Source organism: Nanorana parkeri, unplaced genomic scaffold (genome assembly GCF_000935625.1).
Source record: "Nanorana parkeri isolate BGI_ZX_2015 unplaced genomic scaffold, ASM93562v1 scaffold1002, whole genome shotgun sequence".
NCBI lineage: Eukaryota > Metazoa > Chordata > Amphibia > Anura > Dicroglossidae > Nanorana > Nanorana parkeri.
This window is the reverse complement of record NW_017307270.1, coordinates 268,822-293,018: the sequence shown is the minus strand read 5'-3', so window position 1 is coordinate 293,018 and position 24,197 is coordinate 268,822. Positions and strand designations below refer to the sequence as shown.

General features: G+C 45.5%; 1 protein-coding gene across 1 annotated transcript; it reads left to right on the top strand.

Moving 5' to 3' along the window:
* The first annotated feature begins 10,148 nt into the window (after positions 1 to 10,148).
* FAM177A1 (family with sequence similarity 177 member A1) lies at positions 10,149 to 23,836 on the top strand. The gene is made up of 5 exons (XM_018567056.1): positions 10,149 to 10,163; positions 12,042 to 12,221; positions 19,875 to 19,941; positions 21,854 to 21,951; positions 23,510 to 23,836. Exons 1-5 carry the CDS (start codon positions 10,149 to 10,151, stop codon positions 23,714 to 23,716), a joined length of 567 nt encoding a protein of 188 aa, XP_018422558.1. The 3' UTR covers positions 23,717 to 23,836.
* Positions 23,837 to 24,197: the final 361 nt, after the last annotated feature.

Sequence of the window (24,197 nt, the reverse complement as noted above, 5' to 3'; positions counted from 1 at the left end):
GAGCATAGTTAGTATTACTGGTATTGAGATCATTGTGCACAGTGTAGCCGGTCAGACCATCAGGGTAAATTATTTGGTCCACCTGTTAGCCCACCCCTCCCCAGCTGATACTTACGTTCCCTGAACTCCCCCGCCACCCTATGCACTGGAGCCATGTGAAATACCAACTATTTCCAGGTTTGAGGGATCATGTGACCCTTCCCACCATTCAATGCAGGAAGAAGATGACATAGACTGATTTAGACCTAGTCTTCTACTCAGGTCTGTGGTAGGACAACATGGTGGTGTGGTAGGAGAATAGAGTGACGTATATCTCCATGAAGATTACGGTGAGAGGTGATTTAATGAATCAAAAAGCCCTCCAACCAAACCAGTGTGTAGTAAAATAGAATTTCCTTACAATGTATGACACATTCGATCACATATGCCTAAAGATAAAATTATTATTCCTCATTTCAGGACAGTGAGCAGAGCATGACTTGGCAAAGGACTCACAGAGTGCTAAGGGATATCTTCTTTTAGGGTGACTCCTAGTTAAAGATTTGAGAGGCAGTAGAAGCTAGGCACTGAACCTGATTTTCTAGCTGGTTGGTGGAGTGTTTATGTTTCGACCCAATGGCCTGGGTTCAGCAGCTGTCAAAAAAAATTAGGTTCTCCCCGAGTCTGGGGGCCAGCCAGTTTAAGACATTTGTTTGTAGTCAAGCACCAGGTGGTGCAAAACCCACATTTTAAGAGTCCAAAACAGTATTTTAGTTTTTTTAAAATAAATTCTTTATCAGAACAGTTTTTCATTGATTCCACGATTATCAAAAAGATGACAGGACATAGCAAACAAGTTTCACGGGGCTCAACAATCCCCCTTTTCCAGGGCTACAAAAATACAGAGAATAAAGTGATAATAAAAGTATATGAAAAGGTATCATAAAAAAACATATCGCGATCGATCATTTACAATATTGTCATTACAAAGAAGACATTTATTTGTAGAAATACTGGAAAAAAGTTGCAAAAAAATATCAAATAGTATATTTAAAAAAATACACATGACCTATTCGTCTATATGGTCCGCCCAGACCCGTCCGAACCTGGTCAATCTGGCTCCCACTTGGCAGACCTGGGCGGGCGATATTTCAAAAGGACTGCTGGCGATCCTGAGTAGAGGTAGAGGGACTTTAGAAAAAGTCGAAGAGACCCTCCAGGGCCTACGAAACTGCTTACCCGGCTTATAGGATTTTGACTCCCTGAAAGCCACTTGGGCATTACCCTGGAAACGAGCATTTTTCTGTCGTAGGAGGCGCCTGTCTTGGGGAAGAAAGCCAGATTTTCCACCAGTTGCTTTCGAAATAGCCGTGTCCAGCTTATCGCCAAAAAGAGAATGACCATTAAAGGAGATGCGGCACCACCCCTGTTTTGAGGTAGGGTCAGCAACCCAAGGCCTCAACCATAGGGCTCGCCGGCCGGTCACCGAAAGGATCATCACCCTCGCCAGGGAGCGAACCACATCTATGGCTGCTTCTGCAACAAATGTGGATGCCAACTTGACGTTCCTGAGGGACTCCAGAATCTCGGGTTTACCAAGATCATTGGTGACGGCGGACTCAGCGTTGTCGGCCCAAACCTCAAGAGCTTTAGAGGTTGTGGCCAAGGCAAAAGCCGGTTTACAGCCAGAGCCAGCCGTTGAGAAGACCTTTTTAAGGTCAAAGTCTATGCGGCGATCCAGGACATCCCTGAAGGACACCGCGTCATCTAGGGGCAAGGTCACATGTCTTGCCAACCGCATCACTGCCGCATCAACAACCGGGGCTACCTCCATGCCTTTGAAATCCTCCCCTCTGAAAGGATACAATTTTGTGAAGCGGTTACGGAAGGAAGACTTCTTGTCCCCCTGACTCCATTCGTCAGCAATCATCTCCTTGAGTTCCGTCAAAAAGGGAAAGCTGAGAGCTTCCTTCTTCAGATGTTTGAACAGTCGCCTCTTTTTATCTGGTTCGCGAGCCTCATCCTCCCACAGCAAGGCCTGCCGCACGGCCTTCACGAAGGGCTGGACCAGGGTAAAGTCAAACCCATCAGCCACATCTACCTCCGAACTAGAGGCCTCACCTTCAGAGCCAGAATTAGGGTCTTCCTCTCGGGACACCCCCGTCGGCTCAGCCTGACGACTAACCTGGTAGGAGGAAACCGCCATTGGGGGGAGGCTCAAATGTATGAGCTATTAGTCCTATCAGATGGGGGGGCGGAGCCTGTACCCACTCGTATGCCGACATGGAGCAGTCAGGGAAACTGAATATCGCTGTACCCCATACATCCTGTTGTATATAACAAAGTGCTAACTGCTCTACATTACAAACTTCTGGCCAAAGTGTGTATTGTCTCAACAATTGAGAGATCTTCTTTAAGGTCAGCTCAGAAAAAGTGTTAGCTCTTTGTCCGCATTCTGTTTTATTTTAAAAAAAAGGACCCTTTAGATTTATGTGTGTCTGTGAAATGCTCACCTTAGGTACAGTAATTAAGGAGTATTTTGTGGGTGCAAGGACTGTGGCGTATGCTTGCAGTGTGTACTGTGAATAGGCTTAGGCTATATTTTACTATGTTCCTTCAGGCCACACCCAATATCCAGCACAATTTAGTCAACCCACTTCTTACATTGACACAATCCATGTGTTGCATGTTTTCTTCTTTTAAGATTGCCACTCTCTCAACCTCTGATGTTGGAAGGTATATAGAACTCCCACACTTATATCAACCATTAGCCTCAGCATCCCCAGTATATGGGAATACAAGACCCCGTGACTATACCCAGCAAAAGAGATCTGATGCTCCTACTAACTAGAAGCCTTTTTTGATTTTGCTCTATGCAGCAGCAACACCTATACTTTAGTGGTAACCTGTGTATACTGATCAACCTTGTGCAGCCACGGCACCTAAAATGTTATATTGAAATAGCTGCTATAGCATTTTGTTAGCAAATAAAAAAAAAAAAAATAGGCATTGTCTCGTGTTATTATCCGGTCTGCTCTACACCAGAAATTCACAGGTGCAATCCCACTACTGATCAGTAAGGGGGCTTTGACCTGCTCTGTTCCCAACCTGGGCTGGATCTCCCCTCTTTAGGAAAACCTGAGGTCTCCAAGCTCTCCAGAATAATATACTGCAAATGAGCTTAATCCAGACACCTAATCAAAAAGCCCAGTGAAAAAAAGGAACTCCTGGGCTCATAAAATCCCACATCCTCCTCGGTAGGTGGGATAGCAGACACACACCACTGTACCCAGCAAGAGATATCTATTGTCAGGCTGCTTTATACCAACTACTGCCAGGTGCAGTCCCACAACGAATCTGCATTGGGGTTTGGCTGGCTTTGTTTTCCTACCGAGTCAGTTCCCCTCTACTTAGAACAAGCTGGTGGGCCCAAACTCTACCAGATCCACCATATTGATATTGGACTTGGTGTGGAAACCCAATAAAACAGTTGAATTCGGCACAGAACAGACGCCCCAGGGTCACACAATCCAGCAGCCTCAGTCTCCCCAGTAGCTGGGATTACAGGCACACACCACTGTACCCCCACAAAGCAGAGCTGCTGCTCCCACTGGATAGAAGCCAAGTCTGTACTGATGCCAGGTACGAGGCAGCACCACCTATACTTTAGTGCAGTGGTTCTCAACCTGTGTAACCTCAGGGTCCACATTTGTCCTTGGTCATTAAGTCGTTACCAAAGTCCCACCACACTGGAACGCACAGCATTTCTGGTGCGATCGACCAAACTGTGGGCAGGAGGTGCATTTGGGGTGCCACTCAAATGAATGGCAATGCAACGCATCTCCCGCAGGAAAAACGTGCAGGCACGATTGCGTGGTACAGTGCGCTAATCGCAAGGGACTGTGTGATTAACGCACTGTACTAGTTTGATGGGGCCCTCAAAAATACTGGAAGACACACAACCACAGACACAATCTCAATCAGAGACATTCTCACACACACATACACACTCCCAAAAAAATTTCACCCAGTCTCCCTACCTTATGAGAACTCAACCTGGGGCCCAGTGTGGATGGAGCTCCATCTATATGTGCATTGCTTGTACAGCTTCCTTATGCGCCCTGTAGAGGTGCCGAGAGCCAGAATGTGATGGTTACTTCGCTTCAGGCACCTCTACAGCGCATGCAAGAAAGTTATAAGCACATACAGCGGTGTATTTTCCCCGCCGGCCGTCCTCGTCCCCGGCCCCGCCGCTACTATAGCCTCCAGTTCTCTTCCCTTGATGAATACATTTATCAAGGGGAGAGAACCACAGCAAGTGCCGCTCTCAGGGAATCTGCCGCTCCAGGCAAACGCCTTGTTTGCCTCGCGGCAGATACGCCCCTGAGCACATATGGATGGAGCTCCCTCGCGGCACGGCCCAGCCCACCCCACCTCAAGCTGACACTCTGCGCCGGGCAGCATATTTTGAATGGCTGCTTGGCGAGAGAACTGACAGTGCTGCGCTAGGGGGAAGCTAAGGCACCTCCCACCTAGCACAGTGGAAGGCACGTGGCAACCCACTGAACACGGAGTCACGACCCACCAGTTGAGAACCACGGCTTTAGTGGTTACCAGTGTTACCAGACCTCAACCTCATCACCTACAATGTTATAGTGTTGATCAGCAAAAAGGTTAAATACTGTACACTAATAACTATTAACTATTAATAACTGTGTCTTTTTGAGTACACTTCCAAATAAGGTTGACTATACACAGTGTATAGAACGTGTGGATGTGGAGGGACATACCATCACTGCTGTGGAGGAGGAGACTGCAGGGAGCAGTGTCACAGCCGGCTGGCTCGGAGGATCGGGTCAGTATAAATTTGTTATTTCTGACCCAATGCAAAAAATGAGCAGTAAACCCTTGCAGTACCGGGGTAGCCCCACTGCAAGGGTTAATAAAATGTTTAATTGGAGTTGTTCTTTAATATAATGGCTATAAGCAAATAAAACGTTTTTTTTTTGTTTTTTTTTAAGGGCAGCATCCCATGGTATTGTCAAGGCTACCTTACACCAAATATTCACAGGTGCAAACCCACTAATAATCAGTAAGAGGGATTCGACCTGTTCTGCTTCACACCTCCTTAGTACAACCTGAGGGCTCCATGCCTCCCTAGATACTGAATATAGGACATACATCCAATCAACACAGCTGAATTTAGACTAGTACCCCCAGAATCACACAATTCAGTAATCTCATCCTTCCCAATACCTAGCATTATAGGCGCACACCACTGCACCCAGTGAGAGAAACTTGCTGCTCTCACAGACTAGAAGGCGAGTCTGACTCTGAACTGACAACACACACAGCTGCAAGGTCCCCAACAAGCCCAGGACCTCAGACAGTTGCATCTGCCTGAAGCCGCATCTCCCTGTGAGCCAGGCGCCTGTAAACATCTCCTCCTCTGTCACGCTGCCCGCCTCCGGACCTCTGGTGAGACACCACACAGCCAAGCCTGCATAGCCCACCTGTGACCCCACATAGCCCTCCTAAGAGTCCACATAGCCCACCTGAGAGCCCTCATAGCCTACCTTGCGAGCCTGCATAGCCCACATGAGAGAGCACATAGCTCACCTTGGAGTCCGCATAGCCCACCTGAGAGCCTGCATAGATCATCTTAGAGTGCACACAGCCACCCGAGGGTCCACATAGCAACCTGAGAGCTCACATAGCCCACCTGAGAGTCCACATAGCCGGCTGAGAGTCCACATAGCCCATCTTAGAGCACGCATAGCCCACCTGAGGGTCTCAGGTGGGCTATGCAGAGTCTCAGGTGGGCTATGCGGGCTCTCAGATGGGCTAGGTGGGCTATGTGGACTCTCAGGTGGGCTACGTGGGCTCTCAGGTGGCTATGTGGACTCTCAGGTGGATGTGTAGGGTCTCAGGTGGGCTATGCACACTCTCTGGTGGGCTATGTGCACTCTCAGGTGGGCTATGCAAGCTCTAATATAGCCCTCCTAAGAGTCCACATAGCCCACCTGAGAGCCCGCATAGCCCACCTGAGAGCGCACATAGCCCACCTGAGAGCGCACATACTCTACCTGAGAGTGTGCATAGCCCACCTGAGAGCCTGCATAGCCCACCTGAGAGCCTGCATAGCCCACCTGAGAGCCTGCATAGCCCACCTAAGACCCCACCTAGCCACCTAAGAGTGCTCATAGCCCATCTAAGAGTCCACATAGCCCACCTGAAAGAGCGCATAGCCGACCTTAGAGCCCGCTTAGCCCACCTGAGAGTCCGTTTAGCCCTCCTGAGAGTCCACATAACCCATCTGAACAAGTTTAAAGGAGAACATGAGGTGATTTTCACTCACCTCATAGTTCTAGCCGACATGTGACAATGAGACTGTCACAGGTCGGCTCAGTAGATCGGTAGGTGAACGAACACATACCGGCGTTCGCTCACCTCTCGATCCTGTCACGGCTCTCTGCTGTGACAGGGGAGGGGCTGGATTCCCCCCTCCCCGCTCCGCCAGCGCTGACTGGCGGAACAGACGGGGGAGGGGGCGGGTACAGCTGGCTCTGTCTTTAGATAGGCAGAGCCAGCTGTCAGTCACGTAGCCGGGAGGATCCCGGCACAATTGTCGGGATCCGCTTCAGCTGCGGCGCCTCAGTATACCGCGAGCAGCTGCTCGCGGTATACTGCGGCGGCTCAGTATACTGCGAGCTACAGCTCCTGGTATACTGAGCCTAGGGTGACCGGAGGACGCTAGTTTGTGTTCTCCTGTTACCCTAAGGAGAACTATGGGCAAAAGACTTAACCCCATAGTTCTCCTTTAAATCTAGCATCCTTGTCTCATAGCTTTGGTCCTCCAGCCCTTAATTAGTTTAGTTGTCCTTCTCTGGACTCTCTCCAGCTCCGAGACATCCTTTCTGTGGATTGTGCCTAAGCAGTACTCTGAAAATGTACCTTTTATCTGAAATTCCTCCAGTGACTTTCCTGGTTCAGCAAGTAGCTTCTTCCTTCCGAGAGCCAAGCCTCGTTCTGGTGCTACTTGAGAGATCACATGATCTTCCTCCAGGAGGCAAGCCTCCACTCTGAAACTTTACCCCCTGATATCTTACCGGAAAGGTTTACTCAGAGTAAACCTTTCAGGGAGAAAATGCCTCTCTCGCAGACATCAGGGAGCTGCTGTCCAAAAGAGGGAGACTCCCTGAACATCAGGGAGACTTGAGATCCCTGGGTATGTGAGGGTGCCTAGGTACTCCTATGCCTAAAGCCTCATAGCTCTATATCTGCAGTGAAAGATCTAAGTGAAAGATCTGCCTCTGACTACTACTCTCATGAGATATGGTGATGTCACTACGGTGTAGCTTACTAATATCCTTGCTGGAGGCTCTGTCTTGAGAAAAAAAGGCCCGTACCAAGATGGCCGACTTCACATAGAGACACAGTGTAGAACAAGACATGGTAAATCAGTAATAGGGGAAGGATCAGCTGTAGGAAGACAACAGACATTACTGGTGACATGCCCTTTGCCTTCTTCATGCCTTTTTTTGGGGGAAAACGCTTTAATTCCACTTTAATATCTATAAGAAACAACTTCATAATTATACTGTTACTGAAACTGTTAAAGAAACATTCTCACCCTATCCCCCGAGTCGGCTGACTCGTAGACCAGTCCCTGGAGCCTCTCGGCCTCTCCTCTGCAGTCTAGGGACCCTGAGGCATTACATTCTATACACAGTAGGGTTGCCACTTTTTCTGCAAGCGAAAGCCGAACACTCTAGTGACGCCCTGACATTTTTTTGGGAGAATGAGCCGTGACGTGTTCATATGTAAATAGCACCACCCATTCATAGGTAAATATCACAGTTGCGACTGTTTACAGTGGGGAGCCAGTAGCTCCTATCTTAATTTTGGTTGCCCCTGTCTGCCTGACATCTTGTGTCCGGGTTTCTGCTGCCATGAAACCCAGACACAGTATTCAAAACCTGGACTGTCCGGGTGAATCCTGGACGAGTGGCAACCTTAATACACAGTGTATACGACGTGAGGACACCGAGGGACATGCCATCACTGCTGTTGATGAGGAGACATGCTGGAAGGAGCGCTGTCACAGCTGACCGGCTCAGAGGATCAGGTCAGCATAAGTTTGTTACTTTTGACCCTAGGCAAAAATGCGCCCCACTGCAAGGGTTAATAACATTTTTAATTGGAGTTGTTCTTTAAAGTGATATTAAAGTCAAAAGGATTTTAAGCTATTTCAAATGCTGATGAACTCACTTACAATGGATGCTGTGTTTGATGAGGTTTAAAAGTTTTAGTTTCCTGCAGAATCAGCCGGTCTCCTGAACACTGGTCCTGACTTCCTGATTTAGAGTGACTCCTTTCTCAAGCAGAGTGCTATACAGTCACCCTTGTACGCTCTGTGTGTCTCTACAAACACATCAAATCAAGCTACTTCCCTCCCCCTTCTCCTCCAAACTAGTAGATGGACAGTTGCTGGAGACTGCTCTGTCCCTTGTGATCTTGTACTGGACAGGAAGTTCAGGGAAGCTGAGCTAAGAGACTTGGAAGCAGCTGTTCAGAAACATGATTATTGTAAGTATTTGGGCAAAAGAGTAAAGCAATGCTTTGCTGAGCAATATATATTTGTTTCATCTGGTTTCATTATTCAATTACTGTATTTATAAGCAAATAAAAAAGGCTGTGTATCACGGTATTGTCCAGACTAGGGATGGTCTCGATGTTCAAGTCCAACAACAGTTCGACTCGAACATTGGTAGTTCATGTGCTCGGCAAACACAAACTATCAGGGTGTTCGTGTGTTCGCCGTTCACAGTGCCTTGTGAAGCCCTGATTGGGTAAAACAATGCACCTGATCACAGGTCAGGTGCAAGACTTTGCCCAATCACGACACAGTGCAGTGTGAGGCCTCATTCACACAGCTTAGAGTTGGCCCGTACAGATCCGTGTAGCGTGCATGGCTGTATCGGGCCGTTCCCGGGAAGGACAGGTGCTGCGTGTGATTATACGCAGCAGCCTGTTCTTCCCATTGGGAGGACGTGGCCGTACGCCGCTGTACACTCACCCGAGCTACGCATCAGTGCGGTTGCCCATACTCAGACAAAAACATGTTTTTTGTTCTTTTTCAATTAAAGGGTTTTTTCAAAACTGTGACGTCTTTTTTACAATTTGAATTTAACCCTTTAGTGAATGGGTAGGGGTATAAGAACCCCTTACTCAGTCACAAGGGGGGCACTCCGTTATTAAAGGGATACCCCAATGTGAATAAGCCCCAGGGCATCGGCCATCGGCAGGGGGATATGGTGCTTTTTTGTATTGTATTTGTGGTGTCCCGTGAAGCAGCTGCATTTTCTGTCCATATAATTGCATGGACAGAAGATGATGCACCCGGTGCAGGCAGTGGTGTATTTATGTATTTGGCTGCCCTAGGCAAGCCAAGCTCCGGCCGCCCTCGGCACCTTACTAGCACCCCCCCCTAGTCGCAGGCAGAGATTACAAGCCCGGCCAGCCCAGCGACAACCAACGCCCCCCCTCCCCTAAAAGTAAAGTAAAAAAATTTAAATATTTACTAAAAAATGAATTAATAAATATAAAAAAAGTAAAAGTTTATTGAAAAATACAAATAAAATATTTAAAAAAATATTTTAAAAATGTGAAAAAAATTAAAATAAAAACATGTGGGGGAAAAAAAAAAATTCTGCCCTGGGCGCCCATAACTCTGGTTACGCCACTGCTGCTGGTACTGGCATTTGCACGCACTTTCCAGTATATGGGAACTACAGACACACAACACTACACCCGGCTTCATGGTGACGTAATTGGAAAGTTCAACGAGTTGGCCATTTCGATAGAACACCATCACTGTCTACAAACCGAGTTTATACTGACGTCACACTCTGCAGCATCGCCATCTGCTGTTTAGTCTGTAATATTGCAAACTGCAGATGGAAGGCAGCGCCACCTAGAGGCCGCAACATCCACGCCTGATATCACATTGGAACGTTCGTCCAATAGGAATACAGATGAGGGCGTGGCCGGCATGCGTGTACACAGCGAGGCCCGGAGAGTGCGGAGTGTCTGTGTGCGGCTCAGGGCGGAGCCGGTGTTCTGAGCTCGGTGTTGTTGCCAGGCAGCCGGCGTTGGGGTGCACAAGTATGGCCACTGGGGAGGTAAGCTGTGCGGGACGGTCACGTGAGCCGTGACTAAGCCAATGTTTTCGTGCAATGGTGGGCTGTCATATGTCACCTCTTCATAGCTCTGTGTGCGGGATTTGTGTACACAGCACTCTGCCATGTCCAGATAGCTGCTGTGGCACTACAACTCCCAGCATACCCTGCTATCACCTATGTCTAGAACCTCCGACCTGTCTTTTTTAGCATTTCATATCAGTCTGAGAACTGTCATCGTGTAAAACTGGACAGTGCCTGCGTGTGGAACTGACTATACAATCTGATTGTACAATTGCCTTTAGGTCTACCATACACTATGCAGTGCTGGGCAAACAGAGGTTTGTAGTCCTGTTGCACAGTTTTTGGCAATACTAAGGCTTGCCTTACCCACTAAAATCTTACCATACAATCAACCTTGTAATATGAGCGCCCACTTGAACGATACCAGCTATCTGTATCCAATCAGGCAGCCTGCTGCTCTAGTTGTTGATGTTAAGTCGATTGTACAGTCAGGTTGTAAGGTGAGCTTTGGGCTCAGATCACAAAGCCAACACACCCGGATCCTGCCCCTTGTGTTCCAGCTTAGTGAACTGAGCCTGTCCTGTGTTTTATTGTCACCTGGAAAGCGTTCACTATCTGATATCTGCTACCGATGGTTGTGACATCCATAAATACTATACAATGTAAACATACGGGTATCAAAATTACATGTAGGCCCAATTCACACTTGTGTAGTGTGTCAACATGTACATAATCCTGCGTTCACAAAGCCTGAGAACAATGCGTGTTGCAGTTGTGGTACCGTTTAATGTTGATGGCACCCCAAACATGTCAAGATGCGTTTTTTTGCATGCAAAGACGTGCGACAAACGTGCCAGAAAAAATTGCTTGAAACTCTGAAAGGTGCATCGGCTTTGTTTGTCGTTTGTAGAGCAGCCCCCCGAAATGAAGTTCTGCCCCTATGTGTGACAAACATGTAAAAACGTGATGTGCGGATAAAGGTAAAAAGCGTTATACAGGTGTGTGTTGTCATAAACGGTGAGTATATTACCTTTTTGCTGAACCATCACATGATGACATCACAGCTCACATAGTGACAGGTGCAGGAGCTGGATGGAGGACAATATTGTCATTAGAGACTGTATCTGTTCTGTGTTCTCATGTTGTAAGTCATTAGGATGAGGAAGAGGGATCAGTTCTGGATTCCAACCCCCCCCTCTCCTCAAAGGAAATTTGGAGGAAAACTCCCAGCATACATATCCTTTTCCAGCTGTCTTCTGGACGGTCACTTGACATCCCTGGGCCATCTTGCTCTTCTCTAGAGGCCTTTTATTGGTTCAGAAAACGTTTCTAATGTTATGACAAAATGTTAGTTAGGCCGGCGTGATGATGTCCCGTTAGGGGGGTGTGTTAGTGACTGCCTGCGCTCACAGGAGATGGGTTGAAACACTTAGGATGTTATTCAACTCCGAAAAAGACCCGCAATGCAGAAGGAAACAGAGTGGCATCCCCGCAGCATAGAAAGGGGGAGAAATGCTTTCCCCCACCCGGGAAAGGGTGGGGGACAGGATTTAAAAAAAAAAAGTGGAGATGGATAAGAGGAGCCTATGGGTGAGAAATTGGCTCTGCGCACCTTCTGTGACCATTGTAAGGGCCCCCCACTTGCCCTGTTGGATGGTTGTTTTATAAAATGGAGAACACAACAAAAGATAGTGGAACACACGGAGGTGGGTGGACAGGAACACAGCTTGTACTCATGGGCAGGGCCATTTCATTGTTGAAGAATCCAAACTCATTTCAGAAGTCAGGGGCTGACTCTTCCCACCAGACCAAAATCTCACACCTGGGTGGGCTAACGTTTTTGTTCTGTTTGTCCAGGTCATGTCCAGTGGAGAGCGCGAGTTTGAGAGTGTCGAGCTAGGCGATGTAAGGAAGAAAAAGAAAGTTCCCCGTAGAGTCATCCACTTTGCCAGTGGGGAAACCATGGAAGAGTACAGTACAGATGAGGAGGAAGAATTACAGGAGAAGAAGAGGGATCTCTTACCAACCATTGATCCAGTAGGTGTTCCCCATTTCATGGTAAAATATGGAGATGTTTCAGGTGGTAAAATATAATAGTAGCCAAAGCTAAAATAGAGAACGCCATGTGTTCAGTTTTACTGTAATGATTTCTGCACTAGAAGAGTGAAATATGTGCGATGGCATGTTTCATATTTTCAGAGCTGAACTCCAGACACATCTAAAAGAAACACCGTTATGTATTCATTAAAACTAATTAAGTATTACATGCAGCTGGCATAAGGACATTGTGTTGAATCAGTCTCATCAAATCCCTACTCGGACTGGGAGAACCAACGGCAGCACTGGGAGCCAGTCAGGTGCTGCTGTATGCACATGTGCAGACGCGCTGACAGAAGAAGGGAGCAGAGGGAAGACATCATCTGCATGCAGTTGTTCCTTCATTGTCCAGTCCGAAAGCTTGGGATTTATCCAAGTGCTGCTGTAGTTGCAGTGAAGATTTTAGATCTGGTGAGATGCAGGCAAAAATCCCTCATATGGTAAAATGATTCCCATTTATGTAACTCAGCTGTGTGCCTGGAGTTCAGCTTTAACGGGAGCAAGTCATTACTGAGTTCATAATTGAATCTGAATTTCTGGACCCAATTTGTTATCATCATCCTGGAGGCTTACATACGGATGCTTTAAATGTACCCCTTTAGTTAGATTTATTTGGTTTGTCTAATATTTTTTTCTAGGAGTTTGGGGTCAGAGGTGGGAACCCATTAAGTCTCACAGTTTGTGCCTGATCACAGCTCCTAAGTAGCCATAACAGAATGACACAAAGCCCTGTAGCTGTTTACATTCCTCTTTACTACAAGGCTCTGTGTGTGTTACTGTAATGCACAGTCAGCAGACCGCACAAGGTCAGACAGCTGGATCTCACTTCCAACTCTCAGGATTTAGAATCATCCTCTTTTTCTGGATAGACTAGGGAGGGCTATAACACCTGTTTTTTTTCTTGCCCTCTGTGTCCCATTGTGGAGATTACCCTTTTCTTCCTGTCTGATAGCGAAATAAGGAAGTGAGAGGAACATCTCTGGTTGTCAGCAAGGTCACGAGGCTAGTGTCCCCATTGGAAGGTTTCCCATCTTTTCCTGTGCTGATACAACCCAATTGGATCTCACTTCCAACTCTCAGGATTTAGAATCATCCTCTTTTTCTGGATAGACTAGGGAGGGCTATAACACCTGTTTTTTTTCTTGCCCTCTGTGTCCCATTGTGGAGATTACCCTTTTCTTCCTGTCTGATAGCGAAATAAGGAAGTGAGAGGAACATCTCTGGTTGTCAGCAAGGTCACGAGGCTAGTGTCCCCATTGTGAATTTGTGATTTCGCCTTCACTCAGTGATAACAGTCACCAGGACAAATAGAGAGGTGAATCTCCCTAACGGGGACACAGAAATCAATGTAAACCTGAAAGGAGTTCTAATCCCTCTCCTCTCTATTCAAAACTAAAAAAAAAGTTTTCATCTTCAGTTGCACTTTAAGCTAAATAAGGGACCAATATTAATGTTCAGAGGCAGGCTTGGACACCTGTGATAATTTAAGGCTGAATACTTAGGTTCTTGCTTAAACCCAGTTGTGACTGGTTCTGTGAAGTTGTTACCTGATATACTAGCAGAACGTTATCATTGAAGTAATATTTCCTGCACTGTTCCCTGTATATCATGGTTGTACTGAAAACACGGTGGTGTATATTTATAGCATGTCTCCCTGCGTTGCATTCAATGACTCACCTGCCCTTCCCTGTGCAGTTCAGATATAGGTCTTGCATTGCTCTGCACCTGATCACACTACATAAATGTATGCATTAAAAACATTGCTCAGCAAATCTAAAACACTTAAAATGGTTACAGTGGACTCTTCACATGTACTGCACTCTCTGGATAGTCAGCTATCTGAACTTTCAAATATCCAGAGGCGATATGGAACAATTGAAAGTGGTTGAAAATCAGAAACAGAGTACACCAAATAGCACAGATGAACAAAAACAATAAAACATTGCAACTACCGTTATTGCATTAACTTAATGTCAGGGCTCCACCCTGACATTACTGGTTTGCAGCATTCTGGCTTGGCTGCCATTTTACTCACCTGTGTTTCCTTCGTTGCCTGAGCAGACTCTGGAAGGTTGCTCACTACTCCCAGGCTCCCTCTTATGGCCAAATAGGAGAGCATCATCTGAGCATTGTTAAATCGCGTTGTTTACCCATATCTTCAGAAAAAAATCACTTCTACTGTCGTGGTAAACAACCTGCTTCCCTATTTATAATGGTCTGGCCCTCTAGCAACGTCAGCGTGAAATTATAGCTAATTTGCCTACAAACGTCAGGTGGTCATAATAATCTGGCCACTATAGTGAGTGGGGTGACCTCATCACTCAGAGACAGGAAACTCCCATCTGGCTCTCTCAGATAATGCTCTCCTATCTGGCCATAAGAGGGAGCCTGGGAGTAGTGAGCAACGTTCCAGAGTCTGCTCAGGCAAAGAAGGAAACACAGGTGAGTAAAATGGCAGCCAAGCCAGAATGCTGCAAACCAGTAAAGTGCATTAATTTACACTTCCAACCCTCTCCACATTTTAAACATTTATTTATTACAGGTATTTATATAGATCTAACAATTTACGCAGTGCTTTACATGCACATTCACATCAGTCCCTGCCCTCAAGGAGCTTACAATCTAAGGTCCCTATCTTACACGCATACATACGAGGGCCAATTTAGACAGGAGCCAATTAATCTACCAGCATGTCTTTGGAGTGTGGGAGGAAACCACAGAACACCCACAGGAAACCCACGCAAGCACAGGGAGAGCATGCAAAATCATTGTTCATAGTGCAGGCATAAATGACACAAGTGAAGGCAGTAAAGTTGGTTGAATGAATAATCTTGCAGGCATGTGCCTGTATATCCATTAGATATTATTGCTCTGTGCCACCCATTGGACAGATAAGAATCAAAGTGCATTTCACTGACATTTTGGATTATGTGCTTCCTGTGATGTTCTTTCATCACAATATACTAATTCCCAGTCTTTTGAGTAATTCTCTGCAATGGAAAGGCTCCAGAGAATAGATATGCTTGTCAAGATTATCAAAAGAAAAACAAAATGGTTGCATACAGTATGTCTTTTTTATTTTCTAAGGTGAGAAAATGGGCATTGTTATATCCCCAACATTTTCAGGTTTAAAGCCCAATCAATCCTTCAGTTTAAATTCACTAAATACAATCCAGGTGCATCAAAGCTAAGGCCTCACTTACATTTGGCGCAGCCTCACAGTTGAGGGCAGAACATGTTATACGGTATACAAAGCAATAAGAGGCTCACAGTGCCTACAGTCGTTCGCATGTAATCAGATATGCAGCAATTACCTGCAGACTGAATGTAAGCAGTTTCTCTCCCTGGCTGTTCTGTTTAGGAGCAGAAGGTGAAGGAAGGCTCAGTACATCCAGGTATAGAGGAACATGTGACCAACTCCATGTGACAGCACTGGTCCAATCGCCGCTGTCACACGTGGTGTCCAGAGCCCTGTGTAAGCTACGATTTAAAGTGACTCTAAACTCAGGAGTTAAATCCTAAAAATGCATTTTAGTGCCCTAACCATTAACAATAATGTATCTTATTTGTGTAACATTCAGCTGTAGATCCTCAAATCATCTCTGAATTCATGTTGACACTGTCCTTTCTTCTGGAGGGTGGCTACTTTTGTTCCCCACGATCCCTGTGTGTGTGCTGTAATGTAGCTATCACTCCAAGCTCACTCCTGTGATGGACTACAGTCACCTTTAGTTTACTAATTTGTATTGAGCTTGTAGTTTTATCACGCGAGTGAGCTTGGATCGGTTGCTTCTTTACAAGGCTCACAGGGACCATGAGGATAGTAGCCACCCTCCAGAAGGAAGGGCAGTGTCAGCATGAATTCAGAGATGATTTGAGAATCTACAGCCGAGTGATACACTCGATGTGATACACACGAAAGATACATTTTTGTTAATAGTTAAGATACTTGAATGCATTTTTTTAGATCTAATTTCTGAGTTTAGTGTCACTTTAAGTGACTAGTAGCTTACACAGTGCTTTTGTTTCCCTTTTCATATCTGCAAGGAGTGGCATGGCTCTACACTTCTAAGTAAAAAAAAAAATGTGTGGTTTTCTTGAGTTATAAATATATTTTCAGAACTAAATATTTTTTTAGCTAAGAGACTTTTTTTTTGCAAGGTTGAATTGTCCTTGCATTTGCTCTTTCCGTGTAATGTCAGTACTTAATTTGCATGCACTTTGCATCTATCTTCAGGTATCGCTGCCCATAAACCAGCCAAGATTTTGTTAGTTACATAGTAATCTATCAGGAAATGAAGTTTTAAAGCTGAACTCTAGGCAGATAAACAAAAGCAGCAGTTAAGAATTCATTATTTTTACAACCATAGGGACAGTAATGCTGTATAGACTCTGGCAATAGATAATGATATCACAGCTGTACAGAATGTAAGCCCAGGAGGAAGTATGCAAATATATGGATGGCTGAAACAGAGACAGACCAGGAAACTTGTACATTTCTTGGCGGCCTACAGGGAAGCAGTTGTACAGGGGTAGGGGGAGCTTGGAGGAGCTGTGCACATGGGATGTAGCTTGTAATTGCTGTACAGAGATTAGGGAACATAGCTGGGGGGAGTTCTGAAGAGAAGAAGGAAGGTAGCTTGTTGCAGCTGTAGAAGAATGAGTCCATGAGCTGTATAATGATGGGGGAACACCGTTTGTGGGAGTTGTACTGGAAACAGGAAAAATAGCTTGTAGGAGTTTAACAAGGATAAATGGTACTTGGCTTGTGGGAGCTGTACATGGGAATAAGAAAGTACCTTGTAAGAGTTGTATAGGTAAGGGGTACATGGCCTATTGGAGTTGTACAAGAGACAAGGAAAATAGATTTTTTGTACTCACTGTTAAAGTTAATAGACTCCAGTAGACTTTGAGTCTCTTGAGGGATACAGGTAGTCTTTCAAGTTCAAGTTATATCATTGTTCGCTGGGTTATCCTCAAGACACATAATTATATGCCCAGTTAATTCAGCATTGTCCACTGCAGGCTGGGTCCCACGCTGCCAACTTCTTTGCTTATCTCATTGGGATCCAGCTGTCTCTTCCAGGTTCTTGTGGACAATCCCCCCCCCGTCCCCCCTTCCCAGCAGTTGGGGTACATCATGCTCACCTGAATGCCGGAAGTGCAGGGCTGCTTGAATGAAGAAGAAAAAAGTTTCCCAAAATATTTTTCTACGATTGTGTGAAAGGAGGGTAAGTAATAAGATTTTGCAGAGTAGGTGAACAGGGTGAAGGTCCACTTTAAAGACCGGTGCATCTATGTAGCATCTATCCACAGTAGACGAAGAATACTTTGTTACAAAATTCTCCCCAAAAGGTACAAAACTAAGAAAGCCTTGGGAAAAGCAAATGGCTTGTCAGGGTGTGGAAAAGTGGAACAGCTTTCTTTTTATGTGGGAGTTGTCACCAACTGTCTGAGGACTCTGGCAGCGCTCCCTCTGCATGGAGAATATCCCTGGGAAGGCAGAGAGCTTGGTGCATGCATACTACCACATAAACAGTGTTGCATCTTCAAAAAAACCTGACTAGGAAGTTCAAATGGTAGTTCAGGCATACATTTCCCAGCCACCAGAAAAAAACATAAACCCACACAGCGCCCAAGAAGTATTAAAAAGGAGGGTTCTCCCAATGTGTAAGGCTTGCAGTTAAAGACAAAGCCCAGAAAAGGACCTTCTGTCCCCTAGATACAGTGTCCAGCCTTTAACTACAACTGCTTCTGGGACAGAAAAACAACCCAGAAAAAAACAAAAAGTATAGTTAACGGTAGGGATGTCCCGATACCACTTTTTTAAGACCAAGTACAAGTACTTGCCCTCATGTACTTGCCGATACCAATTACCAATACTTTTTCTTAAAGGGACATGTGACTTTTTTCTAAAACAACACAAACTGATGATTTTAGGGCAGTTTCTCACCAGGGCTAAATACAGATGTCTGCAGGCCACAATACATGTCCACAGAGCAGTACAATGCATGATCCACCCCCCCACCACAGCAGCACAATACATCCAAACAGAGCACAAGGCTGCGATCTCACCTGGGCAGCATGTGGATCTCTGCAGGGCTGCGAGTTGATCGGATGGGTGCCGGTGTCTGGGGCTGTACTGTACTGTGCTGTGAGTAGGGCTGTCTATGGCTGTGCCGGGAAGGAGGAGCAGGAGGTATAGACCCGGACAGGCATAGCCAGGGACAGCTACTGCTAGGTTCCCAGCAGGCTGCCTAGGACCCGCTGAAAATTTTAAGGGCCGGCATTTGCATTAAGAATCAGGGCATTTTCACGGGTACAAGTACTCATGAAAATGCCTGGTACCGGGCCCGATACTAGTATCGGTATGAGGACATCCCTAGTTAACGGAGTAATACCTAAACACAGCCATAGACCTGCTAACAAGAAGTGAGTCTTCAGAGATGGGGACAGATGAAATTGCCACAGTGCTGGTCCTGAAAACGTAGCTAGGAATCCCCAGAAGTACTGGTCTGACCTGAAAGCAGAGTCCCATGTTAACTGGAACACAGATGGGTGTCACTGCTGACTGCAGGACCATCGCAGAGAGAACCCCGTGTACTTAATGAACTAGAAATAACTGTGCTCATTGGCTAACTGGAGAGACTTCCAGGATTTCCAGTATCCTGCCTGAATATACCTGTGAACTCTGCAATCTCTGCGTTACTTACTTTAGATCCCTACACTATGTGCATTTCTTACCCGTGACCTCAGCAATCTGTATGTTACTTACCCCTGCACTCTGTGAGGGGGATTAATCAAAACTGAAGCAGACAGAATCTGGAGCAGCTGTGCATGGCAACCAATCAGCTTCTCTCTTTCATTTTCAAATCTTAACTGAACAAACTGAAGAGAGAAGCTGATTGGTTACGGAGCACAGTTGGTCCAGATTCTGTTTGCTCCAGTTTTGATAAATTCCACCGTGTGTTTCTTACACTTGACTCTGCAATCTTTGTTACTTACTCCTGACCCCTGCACTCTGTGCATTTCTTCCTCTTCACCTCTGCTATGCGCACCATAGCTTTTCTTTACTCTGGGTGTTCAAGGTAATTTGTCTTTATGCCTTGAATTTCTGCTTCTTTATCCAAAAGTCTGTGACTAATTGTTTTTCAGAGTGTGTTTAAAATGGGTGCATAGTTTTGTGTGTGTGGCCTAAACGGGGGTGTGGATTTGTGGATGTTATAGGTAGGTGTGGTCAGTAGGGTGTCCCTAGATTTCTTTTTGAAAATCTGGTAATTTTATCCTCAATGGACGCTGGAGCATTCTTATCTTTGTGCCAGCTTTGTGAATTGAGCCTATAGTATTCTGGGGAGGAATCTCCTTGGACTTCCTGGTAACTGACTATAAGGGTTCACATTTAGTATTGAGGAAGATTGCTGAATATCATATTGGCAGTTCTGCTATAAACTGTTCACCAGCGAGTGTGCTATTGAATGTTTTATAAATATGCTCTCTAGTATTTTATATTTGTGACTGCATAGTAAAATGTATTTTGTGCCGTAGAAGCCATGACCCTGATGGTAATAAGTTTTCATTTTCTTTTTCCTCCAGTCAAAGTTAACCTGGGGTCCATATTTCTGGTTTTACATGCTGAGAGTAGCAACCTCAACACTTTCAGGTATTATCATACTTTGCTCTGCTCATTTGGCAAATATGTGCAATCAGACAGAACAACTTTGCTTAGATGTTGCTAAAAGGCAGGCTGGTAAATCTAAATCCTAATAAAGGAGATATTTATGGTTTCTTTTTTAATCCTTAGGGCCGTTGTATGCGGCCACAAGAGGGCCGGGCAGCACATATCCTTGCGTATTTCTCTGGCCGGGAGGAACAGGTACACCATGCATCCAGCCTGTACAAATCAGTAACGGCTGGCATGGGTATGTACGCAAATCCCACTGGGACTTGTGCTCTGCACCAAACTCAAAGCCCATCCCCTCGGTCCAGTGAGTAAGTCCCGGTACGCATGTAAATAGTGGGATTTGTATATGTACACTCAGCTGTACGGTGCACCTTTCACTTCTGCCCAGGGAAATAAGTCGGGATGTGTGCTGTCAAGCCCTCTTGTGGCCATGTGCTAGGTCTGGCTGATAATATGTAGATCCTGCTTGTATGACCTAAACTGCATGACTGTGATAACATTATACACCAGAAGATACAGATACTTAACCAAGCCTTTAGCAAGCTGGATCTCTGTTGTATCAAAGTTATACTACCAGTAGTGGATATGTTACAGATAATTTACCAAATTTTTTATCATTTTTTGGCATGTCGGCAAGAATATTTACATGTGTAAGTTACTTTCCATCCTCACACGAAAAGTCACACGACTTTTGTCTTACGAGCATGTTTGAAAACCTGCCGAGAATCGTACGATTGTCGGCGGGTTTGTGGCATGCTCGGGAGACAAATGCCGAAGGGGCATTCAGTTCCTGGAGTAAAGCTTCACATGAATCTGTCCATTCAGCACCCACATGCCATCACAGTATTGAAGTTACATCAGAATCTCAATTGCCAGTCAGAGGATTGTTGCTCTTATGGGATTTGGTTTATCCATTGGAATAATCCTGTGATAAACATCTAAACATTTGTATCTGTTTCTGTACTTTTTTGGGATCAACTGCTATCACCACCCTCTTTTCTGGATAGAAAAACATAATTCTAGTAATTGAAACAAAACAACACTCCTCTACTGTGATTAGACAAAAGGTAAATACAATGTATCATTGTCAGCTGATAGACAGCTGATGTCATGTGTAGATATGTCTAATGGCACCTGATTCTATAACGGGCTTAGCAGCTTTATGTAACATGATTTTCTGGTGCCTAGAGGACATTAGAGTGTCATCCATGAACAGAAATCTAACAATAATATAAAGCCCTTCATTCTAAAATATCAATATTAATTCAGATTCTGGATCTTTCTACCCTGTTTCCCCGAAAATAAGACCTAGTACTATTTTGGGGAATTGCTAAAATATAAGAGCTACCCCAAAAATAAGACCTAGTTGTGACCTTTCCCATGGCCGGTGGTGGCATAAGGGGAAACTTGAAGAGCCGTGGCAGAGAATCAGCGGTGCCAACGAAGCCGGCGCTAGAGGAAGCGAGGTGGCAGAGGAGGGAGCAGATGCCTCCTCTATAGCGCCAGCTCCTGATGCAGGCGGAGTGATTCCAAATGCACTCTTCCAGTGAGGAATGATAGTGAAAGCGCACTTCGCTCATTCTGGCCAGCGATTGGTTACCAATTTTCTCTTGGAAAGGTACGGCACCCTTGATTGCCCTGATCACCCTATAAATAATCCCTGTCATTTTGGATTATTTAATTTGGATTTGCATTAACTTTGGATTGTTGTACATTAAAAAAAAAAATAAGACCTACCCCGAAAATAAGACCTAGTATGTTTTTCTGAGCCCAAAAAAATATAAGACAGTGTCTTATTTTCGGGGAAACACGGTATACATTGATACATGGGCAGTCTCTACATTTTTATAGACATTGTTACCTTTGCCATCTCCATTTTTTTTTCCTCCAGTTTGTGACTTTTTGGGAGAGAAAATTGCTACGGTGTTAGGAGTCAGTACACCCAAGTATCAGTATGCGATTGATGAATACTACAGAATGCAGAAAGAGGTATGTTTTGTGTTTTTGTTCTTCCTACCTAGTTGTGAAATCAGTAGTCTCCAGGCTTTGGCTAAGGTGACACATGTGGCTCCCTTTCATGTTTCTCAGCACTGTCTTTTAGCATGAATTCAGAACCTGACAGGATATGCAGTTCTTGTTTTGTATACTGCCTTAAGGGTAGGTTCACACCGTAAACAGTGCATTCCAGAGCGGTCAGGCTCTGGAACGCACTGAGTCGCAATCTGGCCGGCTTCCTGCGTTCAGAGGCAGGAGGGGACGTGGCGGTGCATTGAAGTCAATTGATCCACAGCCATGCCCTTATGCACGTACCAGAACGGGGGCGTACGATCAACCATACCAGAACACATGAAACATCAGTGTCTGCAATCTGTAGAGAGTGCTTGCAGCATTTTTTTCAGGTCGCACTGGACTAGAACGCAGGCACTGATGTGCCACGCGTTCTGGTGCGGGCAATCATACTGCAGGCGGGGGGCATGACTGTGGTGCAATTGACTTCAATGCACTGCCATGACCCCTCCCATCCCTGAACGCAGGAAGCCGGCCGTAATGCGATTCAGTGCGTTCCAGAGCCTGACCGCTCTGGAACGCAATGTTTATGGTGTGAACGCAAGAATGGAAGCACACCTTGCATAATAGAATTAAAGAAATACTCCAGGAAAAAGGTTTTCTTCACGCTTTCAGTAGGGGCTACCCCTGCACTGCAAGGGGTACGTGATCGTTTTTGTCTAGGTTCTAATAAAAGAAAAAAACAAAGTTATACTCACCAGGCCATAAACTGGCTCCATGGTTCTGTGATCACTGGAGTGCGTCTCCTCCTCCACTACCCAGATGTACTGCTCCTGGCATCCTCACGTCTATACACAGTGGGGGAATTTATCAAAACTGGAGCAGATAGAATCTGTAGCAGTTGCCCGGGGCAACCAATCAGCATCTCTTACATAGTTAGTCAGGTTGAAAAAAGACACTATAGGTTGAACTCGATTGAACTTCAGTTTGCTCAGGTAAGATTTGAAAATGAGCGAGAGATGCTGATTGGTTGCAGTGCAAATCTGCTCCAGTTTTCATAAATTCCCCCCATTGTATACAGCGCGATGACACCAGGATCCTTAGATCGTTGTAGCAGAGACAGAATATAAAAGATTCCGCCATCCACACTAAACAGTGCAGATGGACAAATCTCCCTCTGGGATGTTGTATGCGGACAGTGGTGGGTGAGCAACTGTCAGAATACCCGAACAGTGACGGCTCCTTCAATTTTTCTGATCGGAGCGTGCCGGCAGGGCCACTTACTGAATGAAATTTGTCCGGTTCATCAAGAATTGGCCAAAATGCGTACAGTGTATAACTGGCTTTAGTCCTGCTCTGGATCTAAGTGGAGTCGCAGACACAATTAAAAAAACAAACTGTGAAAAGTTCTAATCCTTCCCCAGTCTAGCCCAAGAAAAGACAAACATTTAGGCAGTAGTTGGGCTTCAAAAATAGAAAACAGCAGCACGAAATAATGTAACAACATGGCTGATTTCTCTGACAATGGACTTGTCTTTAGGTGGAAGAGGAGGAGGAAGATAACGAAATGTCAGAGCGGGCTGAGAAACAGTTCCAAGAGCAGCGCAGCCAGCAGCCGAGTGAGAGCAGCGCTCAGACACAACAGCCGGAGACCACCACTTCTTTTGTGAATATTAGCTTCGTGATGGAAGGAGAGGACTCGGTGAATCTGGCACAGAAGCAAGAACTGTCTGCTGTTCCAACTTAATAGGAAGAGGACATAGGAACAGGAAAGCTTCACCTGCCAAAATCATCATGGTGCCTTTCTAAAATGACTCGAGTCCCATTTTATACCACCGTACTGTGTAATAACATATTCAACTCTTAACCAGGAGTACCCAGGGAGATTTATGTTCACATGGTCCATAGAATTGCAACTTAAGCCAAATCTTTTATTTTTTTTTTAGTTTTGAATAGAGTGGAGAGGGAATTGAATACCTGTCAGGCTTTTATTGCTGTCTGTGTTCCCGCTGGAGAGATTCCCCCTCTCCATTTGTCCTGGTCCCAAATATTAGGTTGTCATCAGAACAGGAATAGATGGGAAATCTTCCAATAGAGACACCAGTTCTGGTGATCCCACTGACCACCAGGGGTTTCCCTCTCTTTCTGTTGTGGCTATCAGACAGGAAGTAAAGGGAAATCCCAATAGGACACACAGGCAAATCAAAAAAACAGCTGGTAGGTAATAA